This window comes from Furipterus horrens, unplaced genomic scaffold (genome assembly GCF_987537825.1).
Source record: "Furipterus horrens unplaced genomic scaffold, mFurHor1.1.pri manual_scaffold_7, whole genome shotgun sequence".
NCBI lineage: Eukaryota > Metazoa > Chordata > Mammalia > Chiroptera > Furipteridae > Furipterus > Furipterus horrens.
In genome coordinates, this window is record NW_028327177.1 from 93,224,232 (window position 1) to 93,243,086 (window position 18,855).

Below are 18,855 nucleotides of genomic sequence, written 5' to 3' on the forward strand. Positions count from 1 at the left end.
CGTGTCATTCAAAAAATAATTCATTCCTTGGTCGCTGGACTGTGAAGGAGGACGCCATGATTCATAAGCCACCGGCTCAATCATGAAGTGCTTTGATACAAGGAAGCCAGTTCCGGATTCACAGCACTAGTGAAAAGCCAGCGTGACTTCCGGACGTCCACATGGTGCCAAGGGAGGAGCCATGCAGAGCGGGGCTTCTACAGTCACGTGGTCCCTAGCCCCGCCCCGACAGAGTCCGGCCCCCGCGGCTGCGGCTGCGGCAGCGGCGGCTGCGCCTGCGCAAAGCTGAGCGCTCTGGGGCCGGGTCCGCGGTTGAGGGGGCGCGAACTGCAAGGGGGCGCGAATAGCAAGGGGCCAGCGGATGGCTCTGCGGGACCTGGCAGGCTCGGGACTCTGCTCCCACGGGCCCTTGGGGGAGGCGGCGGCGGCGGCGGCGGAGGAGGAGGAGGAGCGGGAGGCACCGGTCATGGTGGCGGCGGGAACCACGCCGGAGGAGGATGAAGAAGACGACGGCCGCGGACGGGGCCCGCTGCGTTGGGATGGCTTCTCGGCCTGGCTGCACTGCGTGTGTGTGGTGGGCTTCGACCTGGAGCTGGGCCAAGCCGTGGAGGTGAGGCCCGGCCGCAGCGTTGTCCCTCCGCCCTGTCCCAGTGCCCCGCTCCGGCGTGGCCCCAGCAGAGTGGCGGGCCACTGGGCCTGGACCCCGGCCGCCGCGCATCCGGGTGTGGCGCGCTGTCCCTCCGCCCATCGGGCCGGGCTGCGGTCTATTGGCAGATCTCATGGGAGGATCATGGGCTGCGGCTAGGGGTGAAAAGTTCTCTCAGGGCCCCTCCTAAATACTTGTTGATTTAAAAAAAAATACCCGGTGTCACAAGAATACATAACTGAAATGGTTAGCGGCACCCGGAGGACGCTGCTGGCAGGGGGTTTGGAACTTTTTCAAGCAAACAATGCCCGTGACATACTGTGAAATATAACAGCCCAACATCTCACAACAGACTTTTTTAGACTCAGAATTGTTTTGGTCGTTAACAGTAGTAACTATTAGAGCATTCCATTGAGCCTGAGCCGAAATGCTTATCTCAGCATGCCTTTTCTCCTTTTCCTCTTCTTGTTCCTCATTTCTATTATTTCTTGATGTTCCTTCTGAAACATTTGGCCCAGAAGCTAATATCAAGATGGACATAGGGGAAGTCGTTTGCTTGTGAATCTGTCAGATTTTCCGTATTTATGGCGCCTTATTGAAAGGCCTTCGAATCTTACCTGTTCTTGATACTGTGTAGGGTACTTTTTTATAGTATAAGAGATTACTTGTCTTTATATATCCAAGGAAAACGTTATCAGAAGGATGTATGTTTTTGGGGGGTAATAATGACATTTTAATGAACCATCTCATTCTGACTTTAGTGACATGAGTTGGCTATGAAAATTGACCAGGGAGGTTTTTCTTAATGTGAGGATACTGCTTTTATATTCAGCCTGTCTTCTCTGTTTTATCATTAGGCAGTTTCGTACACTGTTTCTAAGATCTAGTTGTTATGCTGGCTGCTGGGCATACAAATAGGAATGATATGCTCTAAACTCTGTAGATTGAGGCTACAATTTAGGGGAGAACCAGGAATTAATCACGGTAGCACATAGGGACAAATGCAGTGCCTGGCACATAGTGGTGTTCAGTGAATACTTGCTGATAGAATGAATGAATACAGAAACAATTCTTTATCTTATTGAGATAGAAATAACATTTCTTAAAGAATTTGAAGAAGAGATTTATAAGCCATCTGTCAATTGCATTGACATGTGAACCTGAAGTTACATATGTAGCAAAATATAGTTTAACCAGAAAGCAGTGGATTGTATTTTAACATAGCTAAAGGAGATCTTTTTAGACTCCCATTATTTGAGACACTTTTTATAACATGAGTATGTTTTTCTGACCAAATAAACAGTACTTAGCATAATCGAGGTGCTACAAAAATGAGGATCATTAAAGGTCTTATTTTGAATTTCATTTTTCATGGCATATGCTAACTGTATAGAGTATTCTTTAGGTCAGTAGTTCATAATTTGCATATTGAAACTAAAAAATATATGATAAACTTCATGAACTCTCTTCATTAAGAAAATGTTTACTAATAAAAAATTATATATTTGCTTCCATGTATTATCTGGGGGTTACTTATAGACTTTATAGTCCATTGTCCCTAGATTAAGAATCACTGATTTTAGAAGGTGTAGGATGAGAGTGAGGACGAGCCCTACTAAAGGAACAAAGATAGACAAACACATTAAGTGGGATGCAACACAATTTAATTTTTTTTTTCGTTTTCCTGAGAAACGTAGAATATTGCATTTTTGCCTCTTTTATAATATAAACTTGAAGCTTATATGAGCCTATTAACCAATGTCACCGCAATAAATTTAATTAAAAAATAAAAAAAACACAAATTAGAAATGAATATAACAATAGTTGAAAAATATAGAGTATTTTACCTTTGTATTATAGCTATATTCAGGCCAAAAATGGACAGGAGGGTTGGCTGTAATAGGACAAGAAAAGTAAGTGTAGAATTGTGTTGGGGAAGTCACTTATAGTAGCTCAGCCCTACTTCCTATAAAGCAGAACCATGGAGACTAAAAAGGGAAGTTAATTAAAGACTGGATTAAAAATTAGGCTTGGACAATGATATCCTAGAATCACCTGTGTTATCAAAAAGTCACTGAATCTTAGGCTTGAGAGAGACTTGAGAGTCTGTTCTGCCATGACAGAAAATACTATTTGCAGATTTTAAACAAGTGCTTAAACAGTGCCACTTAAGTTTAAATTCCTGCTAAAGTAACAGTATAGTAAAGCAAGTGTTCTCAACCTGTGGGTCCTTACCCCTTTGGGGGTCGAACGACCCTTTCACAGGGGTCGCCTAAGACCATCGGAAAACATATATAATTACATATTATTTTTGTGATTAATCACTATGCTTTAATCATGTTCAATTTGTAGCAATGAAAATACATCCTGCATATCAGATATTTACACTAAAATTCATAATAGTAGCAAAATTACAGTTATGAAGTAGCAACGAAAATAATTTTATGGTTGGAGGTCACCACAACGTGAGGAACTGTATTAAAGGGTCACAGCATTAGGAAGGTTGAGAACCACTGGTATAGAATATTGATCAGGAACTCAGACTCTAGAGCTGGACTGCCTAGGTCTAAATCTCTGTGACTTTGGGTACATTACTTTGCTTGTCAGACCCAAGCTCCTCCTTTGCAACAGAATAACAGTACCTGTGTCTTGGCATTGTTGTGGGAATTAGATAATCTTTGTGAAGCATTTGGAACAGTGCCTGGCTGGCTCCCAGTAAGACGTGTGTAAGTCTGTATTTGGGAAACGTTGATATTTCCTTTTTCATTTTTGATTGGGAGAACCACTAACTTGCTTTGTGAAGATGAGGCATTTGGACTTTAGTTTTCTCACTTGTAAAATGAAGTTACTAGAATCAGTACTTTTTTAAAGTAGGGGAACGGTTTTCCCCAGTGTAAATAAAAATGTAATGTATCTTAATGGCTAATAGGTTGAAATGGAGCCTTTCTGTGTGCATTTGGTTATAAACAACAGAAACTTTTAAGTTACAGGCCACATAGGTGTTTCAAGGTGTCCAAGATACAAAACTAGTAGTTTCAGAAAATGGCTAGAGTCTAGAACAGGGAAGCCCCTGGTTATGGTCTTGTTTTATGGATTTTGTTCATGCTTCATGCTCCTTGCAAACTGACTTCTCTGCTTCTGTGATCTTTATGGTGGTGAAGCTGCCCCTTTCAACTGCTTAAGTGGAGTGTGAATGTCACTCATTCCAAACACCAGAGGAAGGTACTAAGGCCTGGTTTGGGACAGATTCCCACTCTGATAAAATCAGCTAAAGATTTGGGTGGTTGGGAGATTTGTCCATGTTGTATAACATGTCTGTGGAGGGGAGGGGCCCTGTCCTGAGTAAAGGAGATAGTTGTGGGAAGGTGTCTTGAGCTAGAAGAGCCTGCAAAAGATAAAAACTGAGGAGGTGTGCTTAGCTTTTTCCCCATTGAGGTGGCCCTGAAGCATCATCAGAGAATCCAAGCGTCCCCTGGAGAAGGTTTGAAATTCTCTGGATTTTATATATTCTATGTTACTTCTAGATCTGAAATTACCTGATTATTTAGTAAAGTCTTAATTATCTAAATGCAGAATTGTCTCGTTTATTCAAGGTTTTTCCCCCTGTATGAGTAATAATATGTTCATGGTTGAAAACTTGGCAGGAAAGAAAATTATAAACACTAGAACACATCACTCATAATTATACTAAGAAACAACTGCTATTAATTAATATTTTAATATTTGGTGTTTTAGTTATTTTTTTTCTTTATATAATTTCATATCTGTCAAAGATTAATTTGACAGTTAGGAACAGAAACACTCAAATAAATTTAAGTAAAAAGATTGATTATGGGGAGTCTCTTGGAACACAGATATATGAAAGAGGAATGAACCTCAGGGAATTTGGAAAGCCCCAGACTTTTGCCTTTGTCTCTGGAGCTGTGTGGTCTTTGTCTCTGCTTTCTCTATATTCTCCATGCTGAGGTTGGTTTCCTCTGCAATCGTCTCAGTTTCAGCACCCCTATTTTACTTGACTTTGGGTTACCCTAACGTACTGATTTTAGCTACTCTACTTTTGTATTGTAGAATCAGACTGAAGTGTAATTCAAATACTGGAGTATCTGATTGGCTCAGCAAGTGTGAAGTACTCTGTTTTGTTCAGGAGACAGGGTCTCAGTAACAGTAGCTGCTATGTATGCTCACCCCTGCAGAAGGAGGAAGGGGACATTTCCAAATCATGGGATGGACAGCAGACTCCCAAACAGGACTGCTGTAAGAGTCTCCTTTTATTGATAAACATACTCATAAAAAATGTGCCAGATAATTAGTCTTCATAAATATAATTTTATGGACCATAATTAATTTAATCATTTTTCTTAATTTGCATATTTAATAATTTTCTTTTTATTTCTTCACAGTATACAGATTTATTTGCTGCTTGCACACACATTTTAGATATGTTCTGCATTTTTGAGGGCCTTTAAATCATGTGCACACATAAAATGTCATAGAGGGTTGACATTTCTATAATTTGTGGTCGCCTCCTGACCCTCTCTGGCCTCTGAATTTGTAAGAATTGAGGGCATCATTGATGGCTTTCATCCTCTTGAAGTCTATGACCTATCAAATATTTGGATGGAATTTCAATGTAGTGAAAAGAGTCCAAGTTTTGGGGTTTTGAACATTTGTTAGTTGTCTGAAATTTGGCTAGTGTCTTCAATTCTCTGAGTTTCATTTTCCTCAAAAAGTGGGAAAGTGATATCCTGAGGGTGTTGTTGGAGGTACAAAGTGAGGTAATGCATGTAAGAATTAATTCCTGTCATTTTTTAAAAGTATATTTTATTGTTTATGTTGTTATAGTAGTCCCAATTACTTTTCCCTTTGCTCCCCTCCACCCAGTACCCACCTTCCGTCCAGGTATCCCATGCCCCTTAGTTCATGTCCATAGGTCGTGCATATAAGTTCTTAGGCTTTGCACTTTCCTATATTATTATAAACGTCCCCCTGTCTATTTTGTACTAACCAATTATGCTTCTTAATCCCTGTACCATTTCCCCATTTCACCTCCTTCCCCCTCCCAGCTGATAACTCTCCAAATGCTCCCCATACCTATGATTCTATTCCTGTTCTGGTTTGCTTAGTTGGATTTAGTTTCTATTTTTTACATTCAGTTGTTGATAGTTGTGAGTTTGTTGTCATTTTAGTGTTCATAGTTTTGATCTTTTTCTTAAATAAGTCCCTTTAACATTTCATATTAATAATGGCTTGGTGATGATGAACTTCTTTAGCATTATCTTATCTGGGAAGCACTTTATCTGCCCTTCCATTCTAAATGATAGCTTTGCTGGATAGAGTAATCTTGGTTGTAGGTCCTTGCTTTTCATCACATTGAATACTTCTTGCCAGTCTCTTCTTGCCTGCAAAGTTTCTTTTGAGAAATAAGCTGAAAGTCTTATAGGCACCCCTTTGTAGGTAACTCTCTGCTTTTCTCTTTCTGCTTTTAAGATTCTCTCTTTGTCTTTAACCTTTGGCATTTTAATTATGATGTATCTTGGTGTTGTCCTTTTTGGGTCTAGCTTGTTTGGGACTCTCTGTGCTTCCTGGACCTGTATGTCTATTTCCTTAGCCAAATTTGGGGAGTTTTCCTTCATTATTTTTTCACATAAGCTTTTGATTTCTTGCTCTTCCTCTTCTACTTATGGCACCCCTATGATCCAGATGTTGGCATGTTTAAAGTTGACCCAGAGGTTCTAAGCCTCTCCTTGTTTTTTTCAGTTCTTGTTTCCTCATTCTGTACTGGTTGACTGTTTTTTCCTTCCTTATGATCCAAATCATTGATTTGAACCCCGGTTTCTTTCCCTTCACCATTGGTTTTGTGTGGATTTTCCTTCGTTTCAGTTACCATAGTCTTCACTTCTGACCTTATGCGTTTGCTGTACCTAAGCATATCTGTCTAGTCTGTGAGCATCTTTATCACCAGTGTTTTGAGCTCTACGTCTGTTAGGTTGGCTATCTTCTCATCACATAGTTCTCCCACTGGAACCTTGATCCGTTCTCCTTTTGGGCCATACTTCTCTGTCTCCTCATCTTGACAGGCTCCTGTGTTTGTTTGCCTCTGTGTCTTAGTTAGAGCTGTCGCTCCTGTTATGTTGTAAGGGGCGAAGCATTAGGTGTTTGTCAGTAAAAGGCAACCCTTTTCACCACGTTGTGGTGCTGTGTGTGGGGGAGGGGTCTGAGAGGGAACAATGCCGCCTGCCCAGCACTCGCTCCTCTTCCAGGCACTTCTCCCACCTCCGCATGGGACTGGTGCCTCTAGCTGCCGCCGTGGCCGTTGTTCCCAGACTGAGTGGGTCTGTGGACGCTCTAGGACTGTGGGGGCCCTTCAGACAAGCGCACTCTACTGAGAGAGTGGCAGTTTCCTCCTCCGTCCCAACCCCCACTGTTTAAACAATCAGGAGCAATGAGGCTTCATCCTCCCCAGCAGTGGAGCCATGAGCTGTGGGGTCTGGTCTGGTGCTGGGAGTGCTCCTTAGGTGTCCCTCCCTACTTTTTAAAATGAATGACTGCGCTTTCTGCTGGCCTGCCACTGCCACCCCTGCTACCACCACCACACCTCGTCCTCTCTGCTCTGGCTCCGCCCCTCCTACCTGTCTGAATGAGTATTTCTTCTTTATATCTTTGTTTGTTGGACTTCCATGCAGCTCAGTTTTCTGGAACTTCTGGTTGTCTCTAGTTCTGAGGTAGTTTTCCTTCTAGTTGTGGAGGGAGACGCAGCAGTGTGTCTGTCTAGACCTCCATCTTGAATGCCTGTCATTTAAAGCATGCCCAGTATGTTAATTCCTTTTATACTTAGTGTCCTTGCTTATTCAGTAATCAGAGTAGGACTGTTCTTGGCTGTTCTCTTAACTTCTGTCTTGCCTTAAATTGATTTTTTAAAAAATACACAGTTTTGGTTGTGAATCACAGGTATGTAAAGCACTTCCTGGGAATCAAGTTCATTAGGTTTCATTTTGCTGATGACCTATGACATAACCTATTTGTATGTACATACAGTTTGTATTGCACCTCTTGCTGAATTTCAAGCAAGTTAAATTATAAAAAGCAGAACAATTTTATAAATATATTGTGTGAGTCAGATTTCTTATAGATTACTGATCCTCCCTGCCCTCCTCCCCCAGTTTTATAACAAATTGAAGGTAAAACTCTGCTTTGGGGTCAAGATAAATTTCTATGCTCTTCTTAAAAGAGCAGTTAGCAGAATTGACTTATTTTCTTTCCAACTTTTGCTTTCTTGAGTCATTGCCTGTTCCCCCTTATCTTTTCACAGGGTGGAGAAGTAATCACCAATTTTCTTTATTTTAGCAGTTTCTTTTTTTTTTTCTGAGAAGGATAAAGGCAGTGTGTATAAAGGGTTGTTTCTTCATTTCACTCTTACTAAACTAGGTAATCCATAGTTTCAGTAATCAGCAAGTTTACTCTTTCAATTGAAATTTCTGTGTAATTGTATGTTGCTGTATTGTCTCATTGAGCCATCTGTTGAGCAGATACTTATTGGGAACCTACCATATCCAGACTGGTATGTTCTGCAGATAAAGCCTTGATCATTTCTTCCCTTCATTGAGTTTACAGTGTAGCAGGGAAGGTAGGACATTTAACAGTGAGTGTTGTGATAGAAGGATTTTCAGGGTACTAATAATGGCCTTTAAATCTCCTTGTGAACTAGTAGCACTTGATGTATAGCTTGATGTAGTTATGTGATTTGAAAATTAAAGCCTTAGTGTCCTGAGCTTCTTAGACTCCCAGTTTTTACAGAGGCTTCTTCTGATTCTTTTGTGCAATTGTATAATCCCAATCTGGACATAATTGGGGGCATTCTCCTATCTAGTTAGTCCTTTGACAAGTATTTTATGTTTTTGTATTTACTATGATGTATGATGTAAAACATGGACAATGAAATCTAAACTACTTTATTTTTTTTTTTTTGAGAGAGACATTCTTCCCTGTCCATTCCATGTTCAAACTGATCAAACTTTCCTATAGCATAATTTAGCTTAGATAGATTTTGAGTGAGCTGGAATCTTTGACTGAGGCCCAGCCTGTCCTAATACTGTGATGTCAGGCCATTTTTTCCACTTTTTAAAATGAGTAAATATTTTTTATTGAAGTATAACATACGAATAAAAAAGTACACAAATCCTAAGTCTGTAGTTTGAATTTTTATAAAATGAACATGCCATGACACTACCATAGGGATGAAAAGAAAACTATTATACCTGCCCCAGAAATTTCCCTTATCCTCTTTCAGTTATGACCCATTACCCCCTCAGCCCCCTGGCAACCACTAAATTCACTTTTTTTCTCTATGGATTCTATTGTTCTGTACATTTCATGTGACTGGAATAATAATGTGTGTCGCCTTTTGTGTCTGACTACATATAATATTTTCAAGGTTTATTCATGTTGTATGTATTAGTACTTCATTTATTTTTATGGTTGAATTTTGTATCATGGATGTATTGTATCACATTTTGTTTACTAGTCATTTTTATGCTTCAATTTTGTATCATTATATGGATTTACTGTTTTATTTTCTTTATCTGTTCATCATTTGATGAAAATAAGGATTGTTTCCATTTTTTGGCTGTTATGAGTAATGCTGCTATGAATATTTGTCTACAAGTTTTGTATGAACATGTTTTCACTGCTCTTGGATATATACCTAGGAGTGAAATTGCTGGGTCATATGGTAACTATGTTTACTAAACTGTTTTCCATTATGGGTGCATATTACATTTCCATCAACGATGTACGAAGGTTCTAATTTCTCCATATTCTGCCAGCTCTGGTTATTGTTTGTCCTTTTTAAAATAAATTTTAATCGCTTTTCGGCCTTTTGGCTAAGATCAAGTGTAAAATAAATTTAAAAAATTCTCAGCTGAGGGTATGTTTATTGATTTTAGAGAGAGAAAAAGGGAGAGAGAAACATCCATCGGTTGCCTCCTGTACACACTCTGACCAGGGAATCAAACCCACAACCTTTTGGTGTACAGGACAGTGCTCTAACCATCTGAGCCACCTCTCCAGGGTTGTCTTTTGCTTACAGCCATTCTAGTGGTTATGAAGTGGTATCTTATAATTTTATTTGCATTTCCCTGATGACTAGTGATGTTGAGTGTCTTTTCATGTATTTATTTACCATTTATTTATATATATATATTTGAGAAATGCCTAATATCATTTGTCCATTTTAAAATTGGGTTATTTTACTTTTTATTATTGAAATGTGTTATTTACATATTATGTATACTAGTCCCTTTTCAGATATATTTTCTCTCTATGAGGTGTCTCACTTTCTGGGTAGTGTTCTTTGAAGCACAAAGGTTTAAAATTTCGATGAAGTCTAGTTCGTTTTTTCTTTGGTTGCTTGTGCTTTTGATATCATACCTAAGAAACCATTGCCTAATCCACAGTCATAAAGATTTATTCCTATGGTTTCTTCTAAAAGTTTTATAGTCTTAGTGCTTACACTTAGGTCTTTGATTTACTTTGTGTCACTTTTTGTATGTGATATGTAGTAGAAGTGTTACTTTTTTAAACCTTATTTTGAGATAATTTAGATTTTCATAGAGTTACTACAAAAGTAATTCATCCGTCTTTAAAATTAACATTTTGTATAAACATAATACAGTAATCAAAACTAAGAATGTAATACAATTTATTAAACAACAGAGTTTGTTTTGGATTTCACCAGTTTTTCTAATGTCCTTTTCCTGTTTCAGGTTTCAATCTAGGTTCCTACATTGCATTTAGGTGTCAGTGTCTCCATAGTCCTATCCAGTCTGTGGAAGTCTCCAGTCTTTTCTTGTATTTCACGACTTTTATATTTTGGAATAGTACCAGTCAGATATTTTGTAGGATGTCTCCGAAATTGGGTTTTTCTGGTATGTTCTCGTGATTAGTCTGAGGTTATACATTATTAGAAAGAATACCACATGTGATAATGCATCCTCTTTAAGGTTGTGATAATGTTTATATGTGAGTTAATGTTTATGAAGGAGATAAGGCAGGTGTTCTGGGAAAATAATAATCTCTTATAAGCCTGGGATGCTAGGTGGGGTTGTGCAGTGGTGACAGATATTTAGTCACACAGCAATAGTCAGGCACCAATTTATACACAACTGGGGTGCATGTAGGCATGAATTTTTCCCATGTCCAAGTGATACTAGCAGTAAGTTAACTGTTATTCCTAATTTTCCTTTTTCTGGGACCATTATTATTCCCCTCCTATGGTAGGAATGTTAGAATATGCAGGGGCAAGTGGCAGATAGACATACCTTTAAATAAAATAGCCATATTTAAAAGATTTTATAACTTTTAGTATATATATTAATATTTTCCTGAGGCACATTTCCTCTTCTATCATGATGTGAAATATATGCTACGTCATAATTTTTTAGGCCTTAATAATTATATCAAATAAAACTTACTTTTTTCTTGACTTCTTACCTGGCCATCTCTCCTTCATTTGTTATGACATAGGAGATCTTATCATAGGTAACAGAGCCAGGCTGACATTGGCTGATGCTCTGTGTCCCCTTTGATGCCTCCCAGGAATGCCAGTGGCTTGGGGGCAGAGATGCCAGGAGTTAAGCTGTGGAGAGAGAGAACTTCAAGCAGAGAGGCATCTCCAGGTACTGGGGCCAATCCATAGTTGATTAATTTTCCATATAGGTATCAGGAGCTAACTGACTAGACTAACAGTGATTGCCCAAACTTATATTTAAACTTTTTTTTCATGAAATAAAGTATGTACATAGAAAATAATTCTATTAACAATTTATGCAGTTCAAGATACTTCACAATGTTCACTTTTGTTATTTTTAGGGTGTTTAATTGAAGTTTTAAAATTAAGTGGATTTTTCTGATCTTAAGTACAGAGTGAACATTTGGATAGTTACAACATATAATATACTGTTTTTAAAAATGCTATATCTATTCTAGAATAAACACTGTATAGTCTCAACAGAGAACATTAAAATGGTTCTAGAATTCTGTTTGACAGTTTAGTACAATTTTTAAAAGGCAGACTTGATGGGTTATGTAGTTCTTATGTCTTTTTAGCTTACTTAAATATATATAGCATATATAAACTTATTAAACATATATACGCACATGTTATGTATATTTAAGGTACTCATATAGGTAAAACATACCAATATTTTTTTCTATATTGTCATGCTAGTATTTTAAAACACATGGAACTGGAGTCCAAAGGAACCATGTGATTATATAAAAGAAAAAAAAAAAGAAATTTTGTGTATTTGCTTTTGAGTGGATATTTTAATCACAAGAAAAGTCCAAAGGGCACTTACATAAAACTTATTTTAGAGCCTAATATTAAGCTATTACAGGCTACTACACTTACCAGTGTTTTAGATCAGCAAACTCCAGGGTAACTTAGATGTAATGAGACTTTCATAAAATACTCTTATAGTTAAATAGATTATAAGCTTGCCATTTCTGGATTAAAGGGAACAAGGTAAAGTGGTCTCAAGGGAGTATATCCACACATAAAGAAGTTACATATTAAATAATGAGTTGTTGAATGGACTTAATTTGAGGGTCTATTCACTGATTGAAGAAATATTTTTTTAGTGTCTACTGTGTACCAGAGACTGTTCTAGGTGTCAAGATAGAGTAGTGAACAAAAGAGACCAGGTTCTTGCCTTCATGAATTGTGGAGACAGAGGTTAAGTCAGGTTGGTCAGAACATGGGATACAAAGCAGGGTAAGTAGAGAGAATATGCTTTCTTTTCCTTCTCTGTTTCAAGAATGGTGGGTGGTTTTCATGTAAAATACTAGCTCTGTAGACCCTCCCCATAGTCCTGGATATAGGGCTGTGATTGCATGTTAATGATCACTACTATAGGTGCAGTGAGGAACGGTGGCTTGTATACTTTGGAATCAGACCTAAATTCAAGTCCTAGCTCTGGCACTCACTAGACAAGTTTTGGGAAAGTTACTTAACTACTGTGAACTCATTCACTCCTTGGTAAAGATGGGGAGAATTGATAGGATTGTGAAAATGAAAAATTCCAGAAGATGCTCATTAAGTATTCTCTCCATCTTTTTCTTATCTTAGTGTTCTTATGTGTAAAATGGGGATACCATTATTAGCCTTGTCTACTGTTGTGAGAAACTAAATAAATGAGATAAATATGTGAAACCACTTTAATATGGTTTATAATGTGATATGTTATTTCTGGAAAGGGAAGATTTTTCAGGCGCTCAGGCAGCTCTGGGGACTGGAAGAACTTATAGATTCTTCCAAAAGTAGGTAGTCATGGATACCCACATTAGCAACCCAACATTCACATAATTCAGCTACTCTCTGTGTTGTTTTCTCTCCTTTTTGTTGTCAGTCTCTCACTAACCTGCTGCTCCTAATTCCGTCTCTTCTTCACATTCCCAAGAGAATCTGGATTGGTCCACTTAAGCATTGATATTCTTTGGGTCAATATTTTCATACCCAGCCACTTCCAGGCAGTTGATTGGATTATGGAGTGGGTGCCTTTAGATCTGGTGTTTTACTAGTGCTTGTTCCTGCAGTAGCTGTTCTGGCCTGGTCTGCCTTCCTTTGCTGCAGCTGTAGGGCGGGAGTTTCCCTCAAGGGGGCTGTGATTACTGCAGACACTAAACCAACCTGTCTAGGAAAAGGCAGTGATTAAAGGAATCGGAGGGAATTAGGACAGGTTTTATGGTGGAAGATGGCCTTTGAAATTTCTTGAACTGCAGATAATTTTCCTTTTTATTTTTCTTTTAATAAGTTAGTAATTTATACTACTTCTTGTACTCAAAATTATTATTGCTTGAAGTAGATACCAGCTGATAGATAAATTTCTCTTTAATTTTAGTCTTTCAAAGAAAAGACTCAATAAGCTTTGAGTTATTGGTAATTCAGTTTGTAAATTATTCTTGATAACTCAAGATTTCACCAATCATATAGAGGTAACTTGGAATCAAAAAGATTTTTTTTTTTTTTTTGTCTAATGTAAATCCTACTCAATTCTGTTTCGCATGTTTCATTGTTAAAGTTTGTGAACTATTTCTTGAAACTATTTGACCATAGCCAACTAAATTTTGGAAGTACCTACTAATGTTTATAATATACACTCAATATATTTGTCTAACATAATTTCTCTTTTTCTTCTAGGTAATTTATCCTCAACATTCCAAACTTACTGATAGAGAAGTAAGTAAAAATATTGCTCTGTGTAGTCTGCTGTTGTATTTGTTTGTTTTTCTCGGTGTGTGTGTATATCAACATATAGCTTTTGTTTTCTTTTTCAGAAAACCAATATTTGCTATTTGTCTTTTCCAGATTCAAATTCAGGTAACTATTTTTCATGTGGTGTTTCTGCTGAATTTTATACTAAGAATAATGGTTATACTGTTAATATATGAAAGTTGACTGAACATCGTATTTAGTATGCAAACTCAATTTGAGACTAACAGGTCAGTGATTTAGATTCCTAGTTTTATAAGCCTAGTCATGTCTTGTTGATTATAGTTGGTTCAACTTTAAATAATTATGTTGTAATGTGGTAAACATCAAGGAGCAATAAACTGTTGAAATAGTGAAGAGCCTGAAAATCAGTGACATTGGTATTTTTGGGTATTTATAGTAAGTAGTTTACTTTTAGTTTCAGATTTGAGAGCTTGCCAAGAACTCTGTAAAAGCAATGAGTTTTAAAAAAACAACAGCAGTGTGAATCTAGTGATAAAGCATGACCATACGTTATTTTCAGTAATATATTTGAGTTATATATATAAAGCACTTGGAATAAGTGTGTAGGAAACACCATATGAGTGTTTGCTATTATTTTAGACTGGTTTTGCTTGTCTCTTTCAAACTCTCCCTTTGTGTGGTCTTAATTGTTGAAATTATTCAGGTTACCTCTTGTGTTTCACTTTTAAAACAGCTTTTCAGAGCATTCAGCTTTTATGATCGCACATAGTTGGAAGCCTATGAAGTGAAAATAGTTCAGTTCCCTTTCCTTTTGAGGTTGCTTCTAATATTCTGTTAACTTAGTTTAGTCAGTCTGATTTGAGAGAGTAGACATTTTAATTTTTTAAAGGATTTTTCCTTTTCTTATAAGTGCTTCCAGAGTTTTTCCCTATATGTTTGGAACTAATTTTTCATGAAATATATAAAAGAGAAGTGCTATCTTGGTAAAAAAAAAAAAAAAAAAAGATAAAATAAAATAGATGAAATAAAAAGATGCATTTGAGAGATCCCAGTAGGACATTTGTTCTTACCTGGAGTTATTGGAATCTTGTAATATGTTTTGCCTACAAAGTCCACACCTGTGGTTCTGAATGTAGTGAGTGTTGGATTGGACTTCCAGGGCTCAGGGTAAGCTGAGTTGTATGTATGGATTGCAGGATGAGCTGATTACGTGATTGGAGTTCTAGTAGAATCTACTGCACACTCTCCTCTTTCAGATCATAGTTGGTTTTCATGGCTTGCTTGCTTTTTCATATCTCTACATGAGCATCAAGGCTAAGAGGTTAATTACGATATATGGTATTCAGATTGCTTTTTCATTTCTAGTTTTGTAGTTAGTCTCTCCATACGTTATTTTCTTATTGGAAGTTAAATTCAAGTGTAAATCTGTATAAATCAGAATTTGATCAATATTTCAGGCATTTGAGTGACCTACAGATGTTCTGTCATGCCTTTTTTATAAGATCTACATCAAATGAAGTGTGGCTCATTTTATTTGAAGTATGGTTGGTACTTAGAAGTAAAATTGACAAAAGATCTTAAAAACAGACACCTTGCCATCTTAACAGATGAATGTTAATCTAGACAGCAAGAGACTGAGTTTTGTATGTTTTTGAGATCACTATTCTCATTTGTGATTATCCAAAGAATTTGTTTCACCTAAGTGTTTTATTAAATGGAAGTTGGGATAACTGTGCCAACTTTGAACTGGATTTAATTTTTCCTGAAATAGCTTTTATTGTTAAGAAGGAGATTTAGGTACAGTAGAGCAGTCTTTAGGAAAGTCTAGGTTTCATTTCCATGATGCACACTTTTAAAAACCAAAAGAACATTTAGATTCTGTTATGCTGTACAGGTAAAGAGGAGTGCTTTGGGGATTCCCAGTAGAATGATTTGCCAGTCCTCCACCTCTTCCACCCTCTACCAACACAACATCACACCACATGCGCGCACACACACGCACTCTCTCTCTCTCTCTCTCTCTCTTTCTCCCCCTACCCCACCCCTTAGATCTCATGACTTTGAAAATGAGTTTGTTTTTAGGTTCCATTTGAGTGGCTTTTATGTTTAGGAGCCCAAGTTTAAAGTATTCCTACTCTTTGATAAGTTATTTGTCAGATATTTTTCTTCTTATGTTTGTCATTAACATCATTTGGATACACGTGTTCCTGAGGCTTAAGCTGTGTTGGGTACACAAGGACTATGTCCAGAGAGAAGACTCAGCATTAGTAAAGTTTTAAGTAATGGGGAATTCAAGGGAAGGATTAATCCTTGCTCTGGTTGGATTAGATATGCAGACAATATTTGTCTCAACATATTTCTTCTCTGTAATAGCAGGGACATTATTATGTGCTTTATACTTCCCCAGTGCCGAAAGCAGTGCTGCTCACACTATCTTTGAAAGGCCAGTTGAATTTTTGTTTTTTTAAATATCCAATCTTGTGGACCAATGCTTTTATAAAATACAGTTTAAAAGAATTACTAGAAAAATGAAGGGAGAAAAACCAAAAAAGAAGATCAAAACTATGAACCTTAAAATGGCAGTAAATTCACAACTGTCAACAATTGAATCTAAAAAACAAACTAAGCAAACAAGCAGAACAGAAATAGAATCAGAGGTATGGAGGTCATTTGGAGGTTTATCAGTTGGGAGAGGGAAGGGGGAAAATGGGGGAAAGGTGCGAGGATTAAGAAGGACAAATTGGTAGGTATGGAATAGATGGGGGGATGTTAAGAATAGTATAAGAAATGGAGCAGCCAAAGTACTTATATGCATGACCGACCCATGGACATGAACTAAGTGGGGGATTGCTGGAGGGAATGTGGGGTGGCAGGTGGAGGGGTCAAAGGGGGAAAAACTGGGACAACTGTAGTGGCATAATTAATAAAATACCAAAAAAAAAAAAAAAGATTTAGAGAAGAAAAGTGGAAACTACTTCTGTACTCACTCAAAGGGGAATGATTAAGAATATTTTTGGCACATGTACTTAATGGACTATGTTTATGAATCTGTGGTAAAGTGAACACTGTATAAATAAGTAAATAATAAAATAAAACAGAAACACCAAAAATAAATAGTGTTGAATTATTCGTTCAGTTTTCTAGGCTAGTAAAGATTGTGGGAGATTAAATATAACTTTTTCTAAAGCCGTCGGGTGTTAATGAACAGATTTGCTGTTTTCTTAATACTTGGTACTATCACAAGATAGGGTTTATGGTTCTCTTGATCAAGAACTCATGTTAATGTGTATTTTCCTTAGAAAGCTGTCATTTAAGCTTAAAATTTGTGTAAATTAATCTTCATACCTTGGTTAATATAAAGAAAAACTAATTTCCATTAAAATGTTATCTCTCTTTTATGCCATAGTCAGAAAGCTGTAACACACATACTATATAACTTTTAGGTATATTTGGAGCTTTGTAGATCTTTAGTTTTCTTAGTGAGTATATTGGGTAAGATGCTTGATGCTTGGAATTCATCGAGTCGTTTGGTCTGTTGTCAACTTTTAATTTAGAGTCATTGAATATAACTTCTGGAAGTGACTTTAAGTGATTATCTTATTGTACACCTTATTTTTGTTAAGGAAATTGAGAACCTTAGGTTAATTTTAGAAGGGTAATTATTGATGGTCCTGGGACTAGATCCTGTTGCTTGTGGCTTCTTTTTTCTCAGATCATAGCTTCTTCCTCATGATCACACTCATTTAACCATCTTTCACATGTAATCATTACGTTGCTTATGGAGAACTGCAGTCTCTGGTTATATAGGCAAACTGACAATATAGAATTATTTTTGGTAATGTTGTAGAAAATCAACCTAAGGTATCATTTTCTGCAAGACAAATGTGAAAAATCTGGTTGCCAATCTGTAATGCCTCCCTTCCTGTGTGATGGTAATAGTGAGCTCAGGATGGAGAACAAAGGTTCTCAAAAAAACTAGATAATGAGTTGATAATTCTTTAGTAATCTTTTGTATGTAAATGGACAGATTATTGAAATATAAAATGGGAACCATTTACCTCAGTTCACAAAGACACTATTAAAGCCTTTTTGCCCTGGTGAACCAGTTTCCTGACCAATTCTGTACAGCTTGTGTGTGCCGCTGGTCACTGGAGAGTTCTCACAGTGTTTTGAGAATGGAGCCAGGTAAGGAGGGATTTTAAAGCTATGAGAGCTTCATTACTTCTCTGCCACAAAGCTTAGCATTCCTTACATTTTCCAGGTGCTATAATATTTCTTTCTTAAAACTCATTACATTTTTCTCTTCTATCTTACTGTCTCAGAGAAATTAGTTTGTATTTCTCAGTGGATTTTTTTTAAAGATAATGTCTCTAAAAATAAAAATTAAACCATCAATATATAAATCTGTTGAACTAAAACAATGCTAGGAATATTTTTTATTTTCTCAGGTTTTAATTGTTTTCCTTATTTTTAAACTATCTGTTTTAAAAAGTAGAGAAACTGAGTTGACCCACCCTCCAGTTCCCTTTGTTTCTTCCTTCCACCACCAAAGAAATATTATTTTCTATAATTGCATTTGGGTGTACATACTGAGTTGTTTTTTAAAAACTGCAAGTATATTACTAAGTTTCTACTTCCTTTGTTGAGAAATTAAGGTGCTAAAGTACTTCTATGCATAATAATAAAATCGTGAGCACATTTTATGTTTAATAAAACCTTGTTTTAAATGTAGTAATTAGGAAAAATTTGAGTAATAAGCTACTTCATGTGTCTTTTACTTTTAAAAGTATTCACACTTTTTTGTTATCTGTAATTATTGCCCGACAGTTTAGGTAAAGTTTACATATTTTATGAGGTTGGCTGTCGTGGACCTCTGACTAGCAGAGTCCATGGCGTTGTGGATGGGGGAATAAATGCACAGCGACTGCAAGAATCCTGTGGAGAAGAGGGGACAGAACTGGCCACTTTCTAGAGGAGA

The 18,855-nt window shown here is 37.1% G+C and overlaps 1 protein-coding gene across 2 annotated transcripts in view; it reads left to right on the plus strand.

Moving 5' to 3' along the window:
- The first annotated feature begins 338 nt into the window (after positions 1 to 338).
- The window catches only part of DENND6A (DENN domain containing 6A), a 49,434-nt gene continuing 30,917 nt past the window's right edge, over positions 339 to 18,855 (plus strand). The window contains exons 1-3 of one of the 2 annotated variants that reach the window (XM_090283982.1): positions 339 to 610; positions 13,842 to 13,880; positions 13,979 to 14,021. In XM_090283982.1, coding sequence (XP_090140108.1) covers positions 362 to 610; positions 13,842 to 13,880; positions 13,979 to 14,021 — 331 coding nt within the window. In that variant the 5' untranslated portion in view covers positions 339 to 361. The remainder of the gene's footprint in view (positions 611 to 13,841; positions 13,881 to 13,978; positions 14,022 to 18,855) is intronic. The other variant, XM_090283983.1, reaches the window with a different exon arrangement.